This window comes from Amblyomma maculatum, chromosome 4, assembly GCF_055883805.1.
Source record: "Amblyomma maculatum isolate TAMU_Amacu chromosome 4, ASM5588380v1, whole genome shotgun sequence".
NCBI lineage: Eukaryota > Metazoa > Arthropoda > Arachnida > Ixodida > Ixodidae > Amblyomma > Amblyomma maculatum.
Window position 1 is genome coordinate 85,862,663 of NC_139347.1, and position 15,094 is coordinate 85,877,756.

Sequence of the window (15,094 nt, forward strand, 5' to 3'; positions counted from 1 at the left end):
CGAGCCAAGTCGAGCGCAAGCTGCCTTTGAAGTCAAGTACGATTTATGACACGCGTTGCGGCTGACTTGAGACCACTGGAAGTCAAGTCCGAGTCAAGTTACATTTCTGCATTCGGGGGCTAGCCCCGGTCGCGTTAAACACTGCCGGATATCAAATAAAGGTATTCCTCTTCCTCCTGCAGGATCAACAGCTTGTAACCATGTTTATTTGCTGGTTCGTGCGCAGCGGGAACTACATGTACAATCTCAAGAAATCGTACTTCGAATCTTGAAGTTTGTGAACACATTTCCGCCGCGTTTACACAACCTGAAAACGTATCTCACGGCCCCTCTGTCATTGACACAAAACCTTTAGTAAAACATACTTGTGAGAAACCGTTGCACTCCAAATTTTATTCGAAAAAGAAAGTAATCAGGGGCAGTCGCTCCTAAGTAAGGGGAAATTCATAATGGACTATGACATGAAATTAGAACTCCTTCCAGCAGTGAAGAAATAATGCAGTATTTTTACAGCACTCCTGATATAAACAATGACCTCTTGACGACGACTGTTATACACTTGCAGCTCTGGACAATCAGCACAAATTACATGGTGGTTAGAAACCGCCATTTATTCCTGAATCCAGATCATAACGTGACATGCATAGTAATGGATAAGATGACGTATTGTAGGACTTCGTTTAGATTGTTCCAAGGGAGAAAAGCTGGTGTAAGAGTTTGTGCCTGTTGTAAAACAGCCTCGATGTATTTTCACCGCAAATGCGGGCTTTTCTTTCGTGCTGCTGGCGTAGTGCTGCTTTCCTCTAGACGACGGTGTCCTTCTCAAGAAGCACCTGACTCTGCGAAATGAACTCCTGCTTGTTCTTGCTGTCGTCTGTACAGTGGATAACCTGTAAGACACAAGAAAAATATTGCAAGACACAACACACTGAATAATAATTATTTGCATATTGCGCTATTTAGAACAAAAACGTCATGAGGATGAAGTTTCAGGATATCAGTTTATGTGAAACAGATAACAAAATAAATGTGCTGCATGTTACGGGTTGCTCTTCCTGCATATCAAAAATGACCAGCGCTGTGAGAGAAAAGGAAAAGAAGACGAAAGCGACAAGCAATGGAAGACAACATGTCTGTGCACGGTCGGCGCTTTAACCGAAAGTGATTGGTTGATAAAACAAGAATAGCATTACCATTTACCACATTGGAGTTATGGGCTGCTATAGAAGAAGCTAATGGTAAAACTGCGCATGGACATGACGATGTTCCTTATGAAGTCTTCAAGAATTTAAAAGGAACCGCAGTTGACAGCTTGTTGGATGCGGTAACTGAGGTATGGCAAGGAGGAGAGATTGCAATCAGCTGTAAACACTCGGTGGTGGTCCCAGTGCCAAAGGCTGGGAAACCTCCCGCAAGCCTAGAATCGTTGCGGCCTATATCGTATAAAACCCACAATTTGCAAGCTCTATGAAAAAATGATAGCCACTCGCCTGTCGGGGTGGTTGGAAAGTAATAAAAAATACAATGCTCGACAAATTGGGTTCCGAACAAACCTTGGCACAGAAAGTGGACTGACTATGCTCCATCCAAAAAAAAAAACAGCGTGAACAAACGGGGACGACAGGAAGAAGCAACAGGAACAGCGCTTGTTCCTGTTGTTTCTTCCTGTCGTCCCCGTTTGTTCGCGCTGTTTTTTTTTTTTGGATGATGTATCACCAACTCGCCCGCTTAACTATCCTGTTGACTATGCTCGCTGAAGAGGTAATACACGTGTCGCCTTATAGCCACCTTGTGCGCACTGTAGTGGCTACCGACGTGGCGAAGGCAAACGACAATGTGCTACATGCCAAGATTCTTAGCAACATGGAATGTAGGGCATTCGATCCCTTGCAGGTCTTAAAAGCAGTACATAATCTGGTTAAGGACAGGACGTTTTCTATCCGGATAAACTGAAGACAAATTGGCAATTACACCTCGAACAGAGGCGTGTCACAAAGGTCAGTGTTAGCACCTTTGCTATTTAATATCGCATTGATTCCATTGGCGTGGAAATTAGCTGAAATGCCAGATGTGCGGTTCATTATATACGCAGGTGATGTCACGATTTGGTCTGCTCGTAAACAACTTGAGAGACAAAATCTGTATCTGCAAGAGGCTTTAAATACCATAGATGAGTCCGTCCAAGGTACAGGTCTCGAATTGTCACCTCAAAAGTCCAGCTACGTTCATGTTGCAAACAAGAATGGAAGGAAACAATTGGAAACGCAAAGAGTCATCCTAAGGATTGGAAATCAGGCATTGCAAGAGGTGGATGAGATGAGAGTTCTTGACGTAGAAATTCACAAATTCGGCAGAGCAACACAATGGCTCCATGAGGTGAAAAAAGTAGCTGCGACTTCCCTAAACATGATAAAATGCATTTCGTCTAGGGGATGGTTTGGCTTGTTTGTTTGTGAGGTTTAACGTCCCAAAGCGACTCAGGCTATGAGAGACGCCGACCTGGGGTTCTTTAACGTGCACTGACATCGCACAGCACACGGGCGCCTTGCTTTTCACCTCCATCGAAAAGCGGACTACCTAGGCCAGGATTCGATCCCGCTTCCTTGGGCACAGTAGTCGAGCGCCGTAACCAGTGCGCCAGGCCGGTGAGGCGTGTCTAGGGGAGGAGGAGCTCGAGCGGACATGGCAAGTCGGCTTCTACAATCGGTGTTACAGCCGAGGATACTATACCAGGCCCAATTTCAAAGGCTCACGAGGCGGCAGTGGGCGAAATTGGAAACAATAAATAGAAACGCAATACGCACAATCACGGCCTTACCAAACTTTACCCCTATCCCTATTCTCCAAGAATTTGCACAGCTGAATACGTTGACAGAATTAATTGAACAACGAGAGGCAGCAAGGTATATCCAGCGAAAGTACGTTATGCCGATATATCATCCTTGTATGATGAGGTGACAGTGCAAACACCAACAATGGCTGACCCCCCTCCGTGGGATTTCGCGACTATTACGACAAACAAGACTGCTCAGCTTCGTCGTAAAGAAAAGCCGGCATCTCGACCTCTGGTTGATGTACTTCCAGGTACCTGCATTGCATATACGGACGCATCGATTCTTGAAAATGGCGGTAGAACAGCAGCTACTAGCCCAAAACAGTGAACTAAAAGTACATAATGAATATGTACCAGAATACCCGGACCCGCTTGTGATGGACCTATGTGCAATCCGCGATGCTATGGAGGCCATAAATAAAGTATATTCCATAACAGAAGCCCACATCTATACAGACTCTGTAGCCGCCATAAACAACTCAAGAAAGTGACAAAGGCACTATATATAACCCAGGAAATCCACGCACTCAACAAAAAAAAAAAAAAACACGCATCCAGATACATTGGCCACAAGACGATGCTGAGAATGCTGAACAGCAAAAAGTTGACCACCTCGCTCACGAAATTCCAAACACTAATGCACCCTCCCCCCCCCCTCCCCCCCCCCCCCCCCAAGGCTTCCTTTTGATGCCCGCTCCGCTGCTGCCATCTTAGCATCCTCTTTCAGGAAAAGTACACGTGCCCTCATTACCCCTCCCTCATAACTTAACAAGATTGGAGGAGGTTTTCCTTATAAGGATAAGAGCTGAGGTGGCCCTTACCCCATCGGTAACATGCCGATTGGAATCTCAAGAGGACATTGGGTCCACCACATACCCGAAGTGTTCCACACCAGCTGCAGAAGTGGATGTTCGCCACCTGCTGTGGACTTGTACAGGGACAAGGGCATCAAGGACACAGATTCTGCAGGAAGTGGGACTAACCGCAATAAGGGAAGAGAACTTCTCCAAATGGCTCACTGAGAACAATAAGAGCACGAGCCTTCTCCGGTTCCTTACGGCAAATAATTTACATGGGCTTTTATAATATGCCTTATGGCAAGCTTGCGTATTAAAAAAAAGATAACTTGTTTCTATAAAACCTAGCGAAGGTGACTATTTCATGCATTCTCCACATATCATTCCATACAGGTAATAAGTATCAAGCGATATTCGTATGTAAATAGCTGCACACATTGCTAATGCTATCTGCGCAGGCCTTTTGTCTCCCGCCGTCGAAGTCACTCACATCACTATTTGTGTAAATGGGCGGCTTCTTCCAACATCCCCACATTCTCACAAGAATGTCATTGTACAGTTCCGGTCGTGAGCTTTGCCAAATTTCCCCTAAAAAGGAAAACATTTTAGAGTTATTACCACGTGCACTATCAAGTAAAAAAATTAGACGCATCTGGACGCATCTGCAACACCCCTGCTGAAACTTTCACTGGTGTTTCGGCGACACAAATAGGCAGCAGCGCGAACTTGATCACGTCGGAAAAGTTCTAGAACTAGTGATTTATGACCATTGTCATATTTTTGGCTAAGTTTCTGTCTTTCTATCGATCTTTCCAGGTCTTGTGATTTTTAATTGGAAACAAAAATGCATGCGCGTATGAAGTTTAAAACTGCGTCGTCTGCCTTCAAACTGATACCTTGCCTTACTGTTGTGGTCAAGAAGGGATGGCGCTTGGTGTCCTATTGCCACAAACAGAAATCCCTTTTTGCCAAACGAAAGATGGACCCTTCCTGATAGTTTCTGTATCTCAAATACGCCTGTCCTTCTTGAACAGCTTTCTAAATAACGGCAGAGTGCTGTCATGAATCAGAACATTCTAGTTCTGCCCTTTGTGATGAAGGCATAATGTAGGTCGTGTCCTTAGAGCCAGCGGCTGCAGTTCTCTCTTTTTGAAATTCATCTCAGCTTTTCGGGATCAGCTAGTCTGATAAAACAATTTCTTGCTCCTCAAAACAAAGCTTTCGTGGCTAATACATGACTGCACCTTTGTTGTGGCTCTTCCCCATTAAAATCTGGTGCTCTATTACAAAGCGTATTCAAACGACAACATACTGGACCATCCTACAATGCTCTGCAGCGATAGGCGAGGTGACTGAAGCGCGGACCAGTTTGATACCGTTCTTCCTGGCTTTTAAAAATGATCCTGCAAACCACTGGTGCCCCTGTAACCAGAACATCTCTGCTGGAGTTGAATGTCGCCGCTCGTGCATGTGCATTATCCTGTCGCCCTCTTCTTTTTATGCACCCCCCCTTTCTCGCCTAACAAGTGTCCCCAAATCTCCCAATTCTTTACGCGTCTTCTACTGGAAGCCTTTGTTTGCTTAGAAGGGCAGAAAGTTGGACAAGGTGGTTGAGAAGGATGGTTTGTAAAGCGCTTAATGAAACGTGGACGGCACACAGGAAGTGACACTGGCAGGCGCATTTCCGTGTCTCATGAAAAAAGAACAGTGCTGGCAGAGCAAAGGAGGAGGAGTTGTGTGTCCTCTTCCTTCTCGTCCTTTGTCTGCCAGCGCTGTTTTTTCCACGATGCTAACCCAACTCGCCCAGCAACAAACTCTCCCTGTCGCTTTTTGTCGGTCGTCCGCGTCGAGCTTTACCAACCATGCACCTACCTGACCTGTGTGCCATTGGTCATAAGTTAATAAAATAACGATATTAAGTGACATAAACACTGGAATAAAAGAGCGAAATAACACAAGGAATCAAGATCATAATGGTTTAGTAGCGTATATTCTATTCAGCAAATGCGCTGTTGTATGCCAATAACTTTGAGAAAGAATTATAGCACGCAAGCCATCGCTGGACACATGCACAGCAAATACCTATCGTTAGAAACGTCCAGCGAACGGTTATGATTGGCAGCTGAATTTGGTATTTTGGTTTATGGTGGAATATAAAGAACGCAAAGACATGGGGCGTATGAACACGGCGACAAATCTAAAAATGCCTATACCGGCTTTCATAATCCGGATGTTACACGTTCTGTTCCCGTCTCTACATACACAAGACCACTTTCGTTATTAATATCTCGTTTCAGTTTAGCGCTGTGTTTTTCTGTCTCTGCATCAGTACTGCCTGGCGCAGTGTTCCTGTCGTGATTGCCCCTGCTTCCCCACTTCTTCGACTGCAATGAACAAGTATACAACAAACCTCTTATCAACTAATTGGCATCTGGTCATCTCACCATCGATTGTACACAGGTGGTGCATATGCTGCACCTGCCTGAAAACAGCCCCGTGTGAATTCCTTCTTCATCCGAGTCAACCTATGACGGAGGCGCGATGACATTTTGCAGTTTGTCCGTTTGTTCGTTTGTTCTCTATCGGATGACGTGCAGTTGTAGTAAATAATGCAAGACAGAATTTGAAGGATCGACCATGGCGCAACCAGTGATGCATCAACTTGTGTCAAGATATTTACTTGAAGATCAGGCGCAGTTTACATTCCCTGCAACTGAATATGAACAACGAGTAACGTTCATCACTCTATCCGTCTCCGGAATACTAGCCCATTAGACTTCAAACAGCATGGCGACTAATATTTTAGAGCAAGTTTAAGAAGTTTTTCAAGTGTTGTTTAAGAAGAAAGAAGACTGTCACCAGTGGCGGCGCTAACGAGGACTCCAATGATGATTGTTGCGAATACAGAAAAGAAGCTTGACCACATATGTGACAAACGAAATATGATCATTGTATCTTCTGGTCTGTGGAAAGAAACAAAAACATTAGGAGGACGAGAAAGCTTTGCCTTGACAGTAGACGCGGTAGCAGATTTAACACCGCTTTTGAGTTCGCATCCCATTTACAACTTGGTGAGCCATAGGCACCACAAAGGGTGGGGTGCTCCGCTAACACACCTGGCACTAAAGACCCTTCGTACCTTTGACAAGAAAGAAAAAAGAAAAACCTTCATGGCCTATGCGTTAGGTTCCCGGCTGGCATGCGAAGGGCCTGCGTTCGAACTAATGGCGGCCAATTTGTTTTAACAAATTACTTCCATTTTCCAAAACAAACTGCTGCGATGATGCAGTGGTTAAGGCGCTCAACTGCTGCGCCAAAGAATGCGGGATCGAATCCCGGTCGCGGCGGCAGCTTTTAAATGGAAGTGAGAAGCAAGGCGCCAGTTCGCTGTCTAATGTCAGTGCACGTTAAAGAACCCCGGGTGGTTTAAATTTCTGGAATCCTCCCTACGTCTCGCGTAGCCTGAGTCGCTTTGGGACGTTAAAACTCATAAATCAACACTTAAATCAATCACACTTCTTTTAAGAAGGTCCCACTAGGGGGTGCCTCTGCACGAAATTTGGCAGTGTTTGAAGTTCCTACGCAAGATAGATCGTGTGGGTGTGACGTCATGACTCTGTCGACACCTGGACATTTTTACGAGACTGTTTATGAATGCGACAGGTGTTGGACCGATGCCAAGTTTACGGCTACGGCGGTGGCTTTACGATGCATCGTGCTATATACACTATTGCGCAAAGCGAGAATCTATTTTTGAAGTACGCAGGGCGTAGCCACGGAGGAACGAGAACACAGACGGATTTAGCATCCTAGACATCAGCTGTGCAACGCGAAACTTCGGTGCCAAGGAAGGCTTTGCATTCCACATTGAAACAGCGACCGCTACGTGAGACGACTCTTACGCTTCGAATATATAAAAGAAAAAGCAGTGTTCACTAGGAAGCTTGATAGGCGCTACTAGGCATATAGCGAACGCTAAATCCTTACTTCGTTTACGTTCTTCGCATACTCCAGGCATTTTTTTGCTATACGAGAGTCGTTCATAAAGTTCGTATTGTTTCCATTAAGGAACTCAGATGTGGTAGCGATAATTAGGTGTGAGTTTAATATTTATCTCTAGGTTTTCCGTCTAAAACCACGAAATTCTCCCGCTGTTGGACGAGCTGTCGCAAATATTTTCTTTAGTTGGGGAAGAATTCGACTTGAGTAATCACTTCCTTGTGGTTCCGGCAGCGTCACCCGCGCAGTGTGTTCTTCGTGGCAGGAAGGAGGATGAATTCACCTCATACGAGGTAAGCCGGATATGCACAATGGTACAATATTTTGTATTCAAAGACAACCAAGTGTGCCATCCCCACCTGCGCTGAGTGTACCAGTGCAACGTTGTGTCAAGGCAAACGTATGTCTTTTCCAAGAACGGTAACCTTTGTCATCTACAATCTATGATGAAGAGAGGGTGCACAATCATTGTTTTTGGTGTCTCGGTCACTTCATTACAAAATTTAATAGTAAGGCCGGGAAAATAGAACATGTGCAAAAACTTGAGCATTGCTACCTCAGGTATTTGCTTTGAATAAACAAACTTGTGACTTGGGAAGTCCAAGTGGATTTGAATCTATTTTTCAGCAGAGATTTTATATCTTGCTTTGGTCATTAAAATCAGCACTGCAAAACACTGAATAGTCAACTAACACGAGAGGAAGTGGTCCTTGCTGAGGTCACATATTGTATCAAACTGTGAACACAAAGATATTCGAACGTGCAACAGCATCCTTTCGTTGCGGAAATGTACTCTTATTTTAGGAATCATATCCTCTGGCTCTTGCACAGTTTAAAGAAGAATGTAGCGTAAAGGCTTGGCAATATTTTTAAACACTTTGACCCGTTTAATTTTCGAAGCCTATTTCTTGTGATATTCGGAGCTCAAGTTTCGCAAACGTTTGCGACGTTTTAAAAAAGGTTCTGGTGGTATAAGGAGTTTTCGAGAAGGTGCAGCCAACGACGCGCACTGCGAGCTTTTTTTTTTTTTTTTTTGCCGCCATGCGATGATCATTTCTGCCAAATAAGCTAAGCGATAATTCGAATAGGGAAAAAAATATTGTTTTCATTTACGTATGCGTTGACTTTAACGCAGCAGACTCATAAGATGCCAATGGGAGCGTACGAAAGAGTGCGATGAATTGTGGAAGAGCAGCGTTGCTTTTTGCTGCTACCCATCAAGGCTGGCTCTTGAGGGAGGCTAGAATATTTCACTGCATTGGCTTCGATTCGTTTCGTTTACCCTCTTGGTTACCTCCAGCTAATACGGGGAAAGTGATGGACGGCAAATAGCAGCGGTAGTCGCCTCGTTTGGACGCCAAACTAAATGGTACGCGAATTAAACGCAATGAATACAAAATTGATGAAATAAAGATTAAGCTTTTATCCAAGCTCAGCTTTGTCAGACACCTTATCAGATAGCCGCGCAAGCAGATGAAGGACAAAGAAGCAGTGCAAAACACAAATGATGGTCGCAACAATAACCACCAATGAAGACTCGCATCAGATGAAGGACAAAGAAGCAGTGCAAAACACAAATGATGGTCACAACAATAACAACCAATGATGACTCGCATCAGTGAGGTTGTTCTTCAGGCATCAGTGTTTGAGGTATTCGTTTCGACAAGATATGGTCAAGATAGGGGACGAGGAGTTCTATACAGATCTCTACAGTAGCCAAAGTAGTCAGGCCGTAACGAGTTCGGCGGTAGGGAAAAACAGTCAGACGTTCTACCAGTTACGAAGGACGAGGTCAAGAAAGCAATAGAAACTATGAAAAGGGGGAAATCAGATGGAGAGGATCAGATAACTACAGATTTGCTGAAGGATGGGGATGATATCGTGCTAGACAAACTGGCCACCTTGTATACGCAGTGCCTGGTGTCATCGACGGTACCGGAACCATGGAAGAATGCAAATATTATCCTCAATCATAAGAAAGAGGACTCTAAGGGCCTTAAAAATTACAGACCAATCAGCTTACTGTCTGTTACGTATAAGGTATTTACTAAGGTAATCGCTAATAGAATCCGGACAACCTTAGACTGCAATCAAGCAGAGGATCAAGCAGGTTTTCGGAAACGGTACTCTACTATCGATCATATCCACACCATCAGTCAGGTGATAGAAAAATGCTCAGAATATAACCTGCCCTTATACATAGCATTCATTGATTACGAAAAAGCATTTGACTCAGTTGAAACCTCGGCGGTTATGCCGGCATTGCGAAATCAGGGGGTAGACGAGCCGTACGTGAAAGTGCTGGAAGATATATATAGCGGCTGCACAGCAACCATAGTTCTGCATAAAGAAAGTAACAAAATTCCCATAAAGAAAGGTGTTAGGCAAGGAGACACGATCTCGCCAGTACTATTCACAGCTTGCTTAGAGGAAGTATTCAGAGACTTGGAATGGGAGCAGTTAGGGATAAGGGTAGGTGGAGAATACCTCAGTAATCTGCGATTTGCTGATGCCATTGCCTTGCTAAGTAACTCGGGGGATGAACTGCAAATAATGATTGATGACCTAGACAGGAAAAGTAGAAAGGTAGGCTTGAAAACCAATATGCAGAAGACTAAGGTAATGTTCAACAACCTCGGGAAGGAACAGCAGTTTACATTAGGTAGCGAAGTACTGGAAGTAGTAGGCGAATATGTCTACTTAGGACAGGTAGTAACCGCTGATCCGGACCATTGAAAGGAAATAACAAGAAGAATAAAATTGGGGTGGAGCGCATTTGGCAAGCACTCGCAGATTATGTCTAGCAGCTTACCGGTATCGCTCAAGAGGAAAGTATACAACAGTTGCATCTTACCTGTACTCACCTATGGGGCTGAAACGTGAAGGCTAACCAAGAGAGTTCTACTTGCGATGAGGACAACCCAGAGGGCTATGGAACGAAAAATGGTAGAGGTAACATTAAGAGATAGGAAGTGTGCAGAGTGGGACAGGGAAATAACTCAAGTTGCCGACATTCTAGTGGAAATTAAGAAGAAGAAACGGGCATGGGCAGGACATGTAGTGCGAAGAGAGGATAACCGATGGTCGCTTAGGGTAACAAACTGGATTCCAAGGGAAGGAAAGCGTACCAGGGGGCGGCAGAAAGTTAGGTGGGCGGATGAGGTTAAGAAGTTCGCAGGGGTCAAGTGGATGCAGCTAGCACAGAACCGGGTTAAGTGGAAAAATATGGGAGAGGCCTTCGCCCTGCAGTGGGTATAATCAGGCTAATGATGAGGATGATGATGATGATGAAGAAGACAAAATTGATGAAATAAAGATTAAGCTTTTATCCAAGCTCAGCTTTGTCAGACATCTTATCATACAGCCGCGCAAGCCGATGAAGGACAAAGAAGCAGTGCAAAACACAAATGATGGCCACAACAATGACAACCAATGATGACTCGCATCAGTGAGGTTGCTTTTCAGGCATCAGTGTTTGCGGTATTCATTTATTTGTTCCGCGTCTTCCTCCTGTGTTGTTTTGAAAGATGCAATGAGAGCGACTGTATGGAGTACATTGGCAAGCACTTTATGAACGTTTCGACAGAGCCAACGAGTAACCATCAATTGGTGGATTTCTCCTTTAAAATTCAAGTCCATCCCTAGAGCCTATTCAAATGTAATGCGCTGTCAAACTAGGTAATCAGCGAAAGAGTTTTCCTCGTCTTGAAACGGCCTACAAAGGAGGACTAGTAGTCGTCTTCTCCGAATGCAACTTGTGAGGCAGAAGCTAAACATACAAAAAGCTTATAATTAGTTAATTGCCTGACTGTTGCGAAATCTGTGTGCATATTCGATTGCATTCTGCTGAACTGAGGCTGACGAGCAATCACTTTTATTTATAAATGGCAAAGTTGGGGCTATTGGACTCACAAAGCACTAAATGAAAATATGTAGCGCATTGTAGCAGTAAGTAATATTATGGTCGTGAGCAGAAATATCTGTTCGACTCTAGGATATATTCGATGCTCTCGGCAGAAGCATTCGATGATATCTACTCATTCTGGTGGTTCAAGGACCGAGTTCTAACAAGCATGCTCATTTGATCGAAAACGTTAGAATCACTTACCTCACACGGATGCGACAAAGTAAAGTACTGCTTACCCAGTGTTCGCTGAAGGAACTGTGACGTTGGAAAAGTGAACGTTAGCGAGCATGTCTGCTGAGCAGTAGTCCAATGAAACTGGCATTCTTGGCGCCGTTCTTCCGCTGCGTAGTTTTAGCATCATGTGCCATAGCTGATATACAATTGTGACAGCAGTCGCCGTGCCAGCGCCCTACAAGGGGGTGATATATAACAGTTACCGGCGTACATCAGTAACACACCTTTTAATTCAAGTTGGCCTTCCGACAATAACTGAGCGAAATCGTTGTGCACGACTTAAATTTCTGTATCAATTAATTAAAAGACACTAAAGATCAGAACTCACCGATTTGCTTGTTTTTTCGTCCGGATACGCAACCAGACAACGACACCAGCTAACTTTAACTCCTTTTCGCGTTCGAAATAACTGCTTTAAATACTCATTCCTTCCACGAACTATTTCCGAATGGAATAACCTCACTAACAATGAAGTGCTGCAGCCATCACTGACGTTGTTCTCGCAACATAACACCTAGTTTCTTTTTATTGCATTTGTTATTTCACTGCTGTGTTGTATATGTTTGGTTCTATTCCTAATAGTGCAGAAGAGCTTCAACTTGCACTGTAATTATTGTTTATTTTTGCCTTTTTTTTAAACTGCTTAGTTTGTATTCCCATCCTGCTAAAATCCCGACACTGGGATTGCAGTATCAATAAATAAAATAAATAATAAAGTGACATCACACCCATAATTGATGGCCCAGAACTGTTGGGAACTAACGCACAAAAATGGCTGAGGCTCCGATACAGCTCTCAGAATGGTATAGGGCGCACAAGAATAAATCAATAAATGCGTTCAATTACTCTGTCTCGTTTTTCAGTTTTGTTCACCGGTACTAAACATCAACAAAAATATATAAACACATATCACTTGTGATTAGCGAAAGGTGTTGTTCACATTGAGGTTTCACATCCTATAGCTAAACCGAAAATATACTTAAATAAAGCATTTACTGAGCAAGACCTAAGTGACCGCTGAAATCAGAGCAACGACGCTATAGCTCATCAAGACTTCGACAAATGTGAGAGATGTCTAAAGGCACAACAAGTTTAAACGTTACTAAATCAAGCGGGCTGCAACTACATAGGTGAAAAACTGTGACGTCGACTTTCAACTTCCAGCAAATCAATTTGGCTGCATAGGCATTGCCATCTAAAACACAACTGCCCCATATTGTTAAGATAAAGGGCGGTTATACGGACCATTCGTAGAAAGTTTAGGTGTTTTAAAGTGCAATGTTCACATTCGGTATTCCTTGACCTCTCGACCTCTCGGGATCAAAAAACATTGAGCTGAATGCCGGTTTCGAATGCAAAATCGTGTACCGATTATGTGTTGTATTCTATGCAGAGGCTCGTGCTTTTCAAACTTCTCTGCTTTTGACAATAGTGTCTACGGTTGATGTTGCTTCTACGCGCAAGACAAAAATCACAATATAGTGCATTTACGGAACATACACACATGCTTCATTCCACTGCTGTGTTAGAAATATCCTAATCAATCACCCACGCTGTAAACCCTAACAATGCAGTTTTCTATGATCGTTTCTTCAGAGAACAAAACTCCTATTTAATAAACGTTGGGGTCAACGCACGATGCCACGTACAGATATTACAGACATTGTATGAGCAAATGAAATTCCTTTCCTCTACATACTGCAGAAAGAAGCATTAGATACGTTTCGTGCTCAAAAAAAGAACTCAAATGACACAGACTTTCAAGCTGCAGATATGGCGGCTTCAAAAATACATATCGAACTGTTTTTACTGTGCTGTATTTTACTCGCATTTCGCACAATAGTAGACTAAGAACGAGTTTCCAGGATTGCATAGCATAAAGATGCCTCTCATTAAAATCTAATTTTTTTTAGTGCACGTATTGAGGAAATTGAGAAGAACAGTGGAATAATATCCGCAAGCACTCACATTGAACCGGGCACCCCGCACAAACGCTGATGCTAGTTTATTTAGGCACGTTGTTGGGCAGGATTAATTTTCGGGCAGATGAAAGTTCTGCACCGTGGCAGTTTCATTCATAGCAAGCACAAAGTTTTCAAAACTATTCAGCGTTCAGATTTGTTCCGTGGATAGCGGATGATTACCGAGAGGTGGGGTGAGTGCTGCTGACCTTCTTTTACATTAATTCTTACCTATTTCATTTATTCCTTAACCCGTCTCTTCACGGTAATTTATAAGTATTCATCCGCTCTCAGACACCTAACGCGCCCTTCTTTAAACTACTCCCCATGCCTAATCCAGCATGCACCCTATGTGATTGCCATGAGCAGCGCCCTCGTGCCTCAAGCTAATGCGCATAGCACTAAATTTGTCAGTTTTACTCAGTGAAATGTGCAAGTATCACCTGTAGTATGTTCTTAGGTTAGGTAAACAGCGTTTGTTCGCTTGCCGGCTATGTGCACACTTTCGTGAATGGATTCCGACCGTTAGGCGACTTACTGTCCCCGTTCCGCAAGAGAAAGCGCAACGAAGCGCAAACCTCGGAAAGTATGCGGAGGTTCGCCACGTGATCTTGGGTGAGAGAGTGCCCCTCCCGATGACGACGAATGTAGCGCTAGGCACGTTAGAGGTCGTCGTGCCTAGCGCTACATTCTAGAGGGCACCCCATCTTCCCAACGATGGAAAACATAAAGCGAAGCACGTGGGGGGTGGTCACGTGTTTAGCGTGAAAGTATGTACGCGTGGGGACCGAGGTTATGCCCCAGGCACGAGTTGCAGCACAAAAATTAATAAACGTTTGGAGGTTTAAACTTTACCTTACAGTGTACAAATGGGAACAACATAGCCAGGATGCATAGCCCCACAAACGGCGCCGTAAGAGATGTGTAAACCATCAGGAAGACCTGCAGAGATGAAACGCTTCTAATTAAATATTTAAAAAAGCTAAAGTAAAAGACAAGAGAAGTGAAATTTATCTGCGACACAATGCTGAAAGAAAATAATTTGGTTTGATTCGCTGCACGTATGCTAGTTCAGGTATATGCAGCCAGATTTTTTATCTGCGACATTGTAAAACAGTTCACCATGGCTATAAATACATCAATTGTTCTCCACAGTCCCTAACTATATAGTTATTATTGCAGGATTATTCTTTTCACAGTTCCACGCTGCAATATTTGCATATATCAACAAAGGGAATACGTCTATAGAGCGTTATGAAACCCTGAGCACTGGTACCTGCATCATGCTGGAAAAATGTCTCCAGTGCAAAAGCAGTGTGACCAAAAAAAAGTACTTTTACCAATAATACTTATAATTACTTAA

The 15,094-nt window shown here is 43.7% G+C and overlaps 1 protein-coding gene across 1 annotated transcript in view; it reads right to left on the minus strand.

The window, feature by feature from the left end:
- Positions 1 to 803: 803 nt before the first annotated feature.
- The window catches only part of LOC146191563 (sodium-coupled monocarboxylate transporter 2-like), a 54,595-nt gene continuing 40,304 nt past the window's right edge, over positions 804 to 15,094 (minus strand). Inside the window, exons 11-15 of the mRNA XM_084600348.1 lie at positions 14,587 to 14,673; positions 11,814 to 11,945; positions 6,490 to 6,637; positions 4,121 to 4,218; positions 804 to 890 (exon numbers count right to left, since the gene is read on the minus strand). Coding sequence (XP_084456474.1) covers positions 804 to 890; positions 4,121 to 4,218; positions 6,490 to 6,637; positions 11,814 to 11,945; positions 14,587 to 14,673 — 552 coding nt within the window. The remainder of the gene's footprint in view (positions 891 to 4,120; positions 4,219 to 6,489; positions 6,638 to 11,813; positions 11,946 to 14,586; positions 14,674 to 15,094) is intronic.